Source organism: Centropristis striata, chromosome 8 (genome assembly GCF_030273125.1).
Source record: "Centropristis striata isolate RG_2023a ecotype Rhode Island chromosome 8, C.striata_1.0, whole genome shotgun sequence".
NCBI classification, from domain to species: Eukaryota; Metazoa; Chordata; class Actinopteri; order Perciformes; family Serranidae; genus Centropristis; species Centropristis striata.
The window spans coordinates 9527492-9534567 of NC_081524.1; the positions used below are offsets into that span (position 1 = coordinate 9527492).

A 7076-nucleotide genomic window follows, 5' to 3' on the forward strand; every position below is an offset into this window, starting at 1 on the left:
ATTTCCCTTTCCAATAAACTTATAATTTCTATTATTTTTATGTTTAAATTAGTATATATATATATATGCAAAGCAGACCGTGGTAAGTGCAATTACTTCTTGGTTTTGAGTTGGATTTTGTGGTTTTTATATGATTATTTCTCTGAAATAAAGCAAAACTGAAATCTAAAATTTTGTCACAAGATAAAACAGACATAAAGGGGTTCATTTTTAGTTATAACTCAATTTCGACCAAAAATGTAGTTACTGTAGTTAGGCTTTGTAGGGCAGCATAGGTTAACGACTACATAAAGACATATGGAAACACATTATCATTATAATACATTTGCAAGACTGATTTGTGACTGTAATGTGTTAGCAACCAAACAGAACATTTTGAAGTAAACATATTTTACACAGTCTGTGATAAAACCCCACCAGAGGACGGGTAGTCCCGGGTGCGGTCACTAGGTGGCGGTGTTTTGCGCCCAGACAGCAGGAAGTTAAACAACATCCACATCACATCCGTGAACCAGAACAGCAACAAAAGGGTTGAGGTAGTCCCACCGAAGTTTTGCTGTAAGTACGCATTATAACACGATTATAGAGTTGACAGTTCAGACAAGTCTTGTCTTATTTGTATTCGTTTGAAACATACACCCACCGGCGTGCATAGCACCAAGGTGTAATAACAATCTGTCTTTCTGGACCTGTAGTTGACGTGAACGTTAGCGAGAAGCTAATGTTAGCTGTTACAACCTTTTAAACAACCAGCAGTACTTGCTTCACGTGATTTTATTTACCTATATATATGTACAACATTCAGTAATGCTGGGCAAGTTACTTTTAAATGGATACGTCATGGATCTATGCTGGAAACAGTTTCTCCACTGCCCTGTGTGTAGTGTTGCTATGTGGCAGTGACCAAGCCCTACGTTGACTAAAACTTTCCATTACACAAACACTGCACTGTCGCTCAACAAGCTGAAGTCTCCTACATGAATGTGAAGTGTAGGCATATAGCTACTATTATCAGTGGTGGAAAAAGTATTCAGATCCCTTACTTAAGTAAAAGTACTAATACAACACTGTGAAATTACTCCACTACAAGTAAAAGTCCTGCATTCAAAACTTACTGAAGTAAAAGTACAGAAGTATCAGCATCAAAATGTACTTAAAGTATCAAAAGTAAAAGTACTCATTATGCAGAATAGACCCACTCAGATTGTTTCATATATTCTAAAAATATATTGTTGGATTATTATTTTTGATGCATTTATGTACGGACCGCTTTAATTTTCCTAAGGTAGGGCTCATTTTTACCTCATAATATACTCTTATGATGTTCAATTCAAAACATGTTAGCAAACATTTCATATTAATTATGTTTTTATGTTAAATCTTGAACTGAAAAGTAACTAAAACTGGCAGCTAAATATAGTGGAGTAAAAAGTACAATATTTGCCTCAAAATGTAGTGAAGTAGAAGTATAAAGTAACATAAAATGGAAATACTCAAGTAAAGTACAAATATCTCAAAATTGTACTTAAGTACAGTACTTGAGTAAATGTACTTAGTTACATTCCACCACTGACTATTATTATGCTATTATTTAACTTCTGAAACACTGTGGCACGCTCTTATTCATGGCACTTCACATTGCAACTCCCCCTTACAATCATCCATATACATAACTCTAAAAAAAATAAAGATTTCAAGTAATTTAATTTTATATGTAATCAACTTAGTGAGGCTATTACCAGCAAATGTTTGATGTTTTGTATTTAATAAATACCCTAAATGAGGAATTTGCCTGAATTGGATTTAATTATCTGATAAAGAGTGAACTGGTTAATCCAGTAAGTAGTGCTGGTGTTTGCATTTTTTGATACCAGTGATTCAATTACCAAAATTATGCTTTAGCATTACTTGTTTTACAGAATAAACAGGTTTTTCTTGTTTTACAAAAACTTAAGCTTGTACCCAGCACTCCATCTTTGTTGTTTCCTGATAAACGCATCACCATGCCTGCCAAATTCTGCAGACAAGCAAAAATTAAGTTAAGAAGATAAATCAAAATCAAACCAATCAAATCAAAATTACTTTATTTATCCCCGAGGGGAAATTCAGTTAGTCTGTTAGCTCTGTTAGAATGAGGCAGCCTGATGGCTGTAGGAGCGAAGGATCTTTTGTATCTCTCCGTCCTGCAACGGAGAGAGAGGAGCCGTCTACTGCTGTTTTTTTGGTCCATAAAGGTTTTGTGTAGCGGATGATCCGGGTATTTCAAGATGGTTTAGTTTTTATGTTTTTGTTATTATTGTTCTCTTGCAGCAGGCAGTCTCTATGCTATCTGGAGCTCCAAAGGGGGAGAACTGTCTTGTAGACATGGACAGTAAAGCTGGAGATCTTTTCAGTGCTGAGGATGCTCATCCAACTGGCACAGGTGGAGCTGGAATCCTGGCAAAGTAAGGGACTATATATCTTGTAATTTTTAGTGTGACGTGTGCTAAATTCATAACACAATTGTTGCTCTAACTATGTTGCTCAATTTTCTAGCCTTCAATTCTCAGGAATTAAACTGAAGTATCTGCTACTGTTTGGTCTACAATGAAGACAAATTATGTGACATAGTCTTTTCCAAACTGATATATTATAGGTCTACGGGTCTCTGGGCCTCTGGAGGCTCGGTTAGGAATTTCCAAATCCCCTCAGTGTATTCAGTTTGTATTGTCTTTGTCTTATTTCCTAGGCTCTGGCTTCCCAAAGGCTTATCAGTCAGTATGGCTAAAGAGTGGGTCGACAGGCGTCGATTGTCCATTCGGCCCTGGGCCAGCTTCGTGGACCAACGCAAGTTTTCAAAACCCCGCAACTTTGGAGAGTTGTGTCAGAGGGTGGTGAAAAATGTGGAAACTTTCAACAGCAACTATACCTTCATCTTCCTGGGTCTCATCCTCTACTGCATGTAAGTACAGCAAAGAGGAAATTATTGTTTGTTTTTTGTTGATGGGACTGTTCACTCTTTTTGTTGCCTCACTCTTAATTACAGTCTGAAGAAAACAGAACAATCTGCATTAGAAAAAGCAAAATACTATCACTTAAGCTTTATACTAAGACTAAACTAAATATAAAAATGCTGTTTAGGTAACACCAAATTGATTGGCCTGTTTCTTCTCCTCAGTATCAGCTCTCCTATGCTGCTGATTGCCTTGGCTGTGTTCGTTGGTGCCTTCTACATAATTCACCTCAAGTCCCTGGAGTCCAAACTGGTTATCCTCGGTGAGTAAACCTGTCAGGCCCGCCTTGAGTTGGAATCTGTTAATTGTATATCTGCTCCAGATCTGCAAGAGGCAGCACAGAAATATTTGTAATGACTTGCAACATTTCTTGTGTTGTTAAATCTGTGTTTTTCTTGTCAACCAGGCAAGGAGCTGACCGTTCCTCACCAAATGAGTCTGGCTGGAGCTGTTTCTCTTCCTGTTTTCTGGTTGGCTGGAGCTGGAGCCGCAGTCTTTTGGGTTCTGGGTAAGACACACACCTCATTAGCTGTTCTTGCCGCCCATTATTATTCTGTGCATGTGGGGACATTTGTTGCAATGCTCGTGGGAGCACTGTACCTCCTTTGTGTTTTTTGTAATATTATTTTGCATTAAATCATATTCTAGTGTTAAAATCAATAAAAGCCTGTGTTTAACACTATCAGCTAGATTACCTTAATGTAACTGTAAAAACATACAGACACTGTGTCTAAGAACCTTCTTCCTCATTGTTTTTCCCTTCACATTCTCCTTTTTCATCTGTCACGTCTCCTCTCAGGAGCAACGCTGTTTGTGATTGGCTCTCACGCTGCGTTCCGTGAGCTGGAGGGATCCGACATGGAAGAGCTCCTCATGGAGCCTGTGTGAAATACAAGCTGAACCCTCAGCAGGCTCTGGTCAACAATCCTTCATTACTTTAACCCTGTAATCACGTTAGCGCACAGGGGTTGAGAAACAACTGCTCCTAGATCTGTTATTTAGCTATTTGTGACTCTTGTACTCCTTATATTATAATGCACCTTGTCCTGGCTCTAAGTAGTTGTTGTTGCAGACTGTATTGCCTTTTTTCATTCATACACATAATGCACAAATAATGAATTTGTTAATAAGTATTCAAGCACATTATCGCCTTTCTCTACATATGTTAAACCTTGGATGCCTCTGGTTTGTGTCAAATAGCCTCTTGCTTCCTGCTACTTCCCTTATACAGTGACATGTCTTACAGTCATGGAAAAAATTATTAGACCACCCTTGTTTTCTCCTAATATCATGTTCATTTTAATGCCTGGTACAACTAAAGATGCATTTGTTTGGACAGATATAATGATAACAACAAAAATAGCTCATAAGAGTTTAATTTAAGAGCTGATATCTAGACATCTTCCATGTTTTTCTTGATAATAACCAAAGTCATTATGAGTCTTATGAGCTATTTTTGTTATAGCTCGTGAGCTTATTTTTCATTATATTTGTCTAAACAAAGTACCTTTAGTTGTACCAGGCATTAAAATGAACATGTAATTAAAGAAAACAATGGTGTAATAGTTTTTTTTTCATGGCTGTATGTCTATCTTCAGAAATAGCTTATGTGTCTAAACCATCTGACAAGATTGCTACTTTCATATATAAAGGTAATGTGTAATGTAATAAATGCAATGTCTGTAATCCTAAACTACTAAAATATGTACATTTCCAAAGGAAAAGTGCCATTACAGCTTTAAAATATGTATCTTTATAATCAGTGTTGGGGAGGTTACTTTCTAAATGTAATGGGTTACAGATTACTATTTTAATTACTTCTAATTAAATTATTAGAAACTGAAATTCAATTATATATGTTGTCTTCTCAGTAACTAATGTAACAATTACATTTATTTTGTAATGTAATTATGTCACACTGTTACATGTATGGAGTTACTTCCAACACTGCTTATAATGATCATGCACAAAGAAAAAAATGTTTTGTTCAAGAGGATACAAACACAGTTTTGTTGTTTCAGATAGGCGTCTTAAGATTTATAAAAGGTTAAAAGGTCAGTACATTGTAATGGTGTTTTGTATCAGGGATGTTAAGGTACTTTGGTGACTGTTTTTATGTATATTTATCAACTCTACTTAGCAACATTCAGATCTGAAGGTCATTCTATAAACCTAAAATATTTCTTTTTTGAAATTCATTATTCATTTGTTTACATTTCAATGTAATTTGGGGTTTTTTTGTATTTAAATTTCATTTTGGATGTGCAATAAACCCTCAATGTCCAATTCTTTGTTATCATACCTCTAATTAATTAAACTGGGACACATAATCAACATATTAATCACTTAAGGCTATCTGCATTGTAGGTATCTTCAGAAATAGCTTCTTTATCTAAAAATGATTGGAATATTATGGCTAATTTTTTTTCTATAAAGATAATGTATACAATTAAAACTGTTTAAAGGTAGAGTGAACTTTAAAGCTTCGAAATGTCTTACAATGGTCAAAACTAAATGTTAAAGAGGGCACAAAAATCTAATTTGGTATCTCCAATAGGGCACTTGGTTGATAAGAAGACATCTTAAAAGGTCATTTGGCCTTCGTACATAGTAATGCTGTTTTCTATGGGGGATATTATGTTACAGTCTGAATATTTATCAGCTCTAATTACAACATTCATATCTTAAGGTCATTCTATAAACCTCAAATATTTTTCCTTTTTTTTCCTTTTTCTTTTTTTACATTTCAATCGAAGCTGGGTGTTTTTGTATTTAAAGCTTGATGTATTGGCTTAATTAGTTACACAGTGACATGTATTCAACTTATTGATATTTTATCTAGATATCTCCAGTGTAATGCTGAAAACACATTTCAAAGGAAAAGTGCCATTTAAAGCTTTAAAAATCTCAAATAGGTTACCTTTTGTGCGAGGGATAATATGGTACTTTAGTGACTATATGCATATTTGTCATTCAGATGTAAAGGTCATTCTGCAAACCTAAAATATTTCTTCAAAAAAAAAAAATATTATTCAAGTGTTTACATTTTGATGTAAGTTGGGTGTTTTTGTAAAGATAAATAAACAGTAAACAGTTTTATGTCTCTAATTAATTCAGGTGTTTTGTTCTATTCCATGAAAACTCCAGTCGGCTCCTGTTTGTGCCGGAGTTGTGGTGAACTCAGCGGCGCTCAGCACTTAGCCTGTACATTTTCTCATTATTCTGGTCGGGTATGAATACACAGTGGAATAGGACAGTTCCAACCCCCGTGGCTCCTCTCCTCTATCTCTACTCCACCAAACACTGCAGCGCTCACCAACCCCCTCTCTCCCCCCTGTGGTCCCCCTCTTGTCCCCCTTTTCACGTGACCCCTGTGACCTGTGCTCCATGACAGCACAGCGAGAGGACCCCATGCTCAGGTTGCCATGGCAATGACCTTGGAGGGCCCCAGTCAGACACACACTCGTCCACAGACACACTACCTTACACACTGCGGCAAAGGCGAGCGATCGATATTCTATTATACGGAGGGTGGCGAGGGGGGTGGAGGGGGGGAGTCGCACTGCAGTGAGCTCACTGCAGAGACACAGGGGAAATTAGAGAGAGGGTGAGAGTGTGAGTGTGTTTGTCAGTGAGAGTGACAGAAAGTGGGTGTGCATGTGTGTGTTTGTGTGTGTATGTATGAGTAGAAACTCTGCATTTGTCATTGGACGGTGTCAGAGTGGTGCCAGAAAGTTTTTGTTTCCCATTCAAATGGAGTAAATGTTAACAGGAGGGGGCGAGGTGCATTCTCACACCACCCACTCCTCATCCCTAACGTTATAGAGCTGTATATTTTGTATAATAATATGTGATTTCTGTACTAGGTGTGCAATAAGAGGTTCATTTAAAATAGATGACCCTTGTGGCACAGAGAGGTAGCACAATGAGTCTATTCCCTTAAGATGAAAGATATACAGCCTTGCTTTATTTGCAGGAATGTACCCTTTTGAAAATAACTTTTATTAATCATAAAAGTTACTGAACACATCAGTCATGAAGTATTTCTGATTTCATATGGTCTTGTTGAAATATGAGTTCAGG

The 7076-nt window shown here is 36.7% G+C and overlaps 1 protein-coding gene across 1 annotated transcript; it reads left to right on the forward strand.

The window, feature by feature from the left end:
• The first annotated feature begins 479 nt into the window (after positions 1–479).
• rabac1 (Rab acceptor 1 (prenylated)) lies at positions 480–4255 on the forward strand. Its single transcript, XM_059339480.1, has 6 exons — positions 480–558; positions 2311–2444; positions 2729–2941; positions 3158–3255; positions 3400–3501; positions 3793–4255. The coding sequence occupies exons 2-6, from the start codon at positions 2323–2325 to the stop codon at positions 3879–3881; spliced, it is 624 nt and encodes a 207-aa protein (XP_059195463.1). The 5' UTR covers positions 480–558; positions 2311–2322; the 3' UTR covers positions 3882–4255.
• The last annotated feature ends 2821 nt before the right edge of the window (positions 4256–7076 follow it).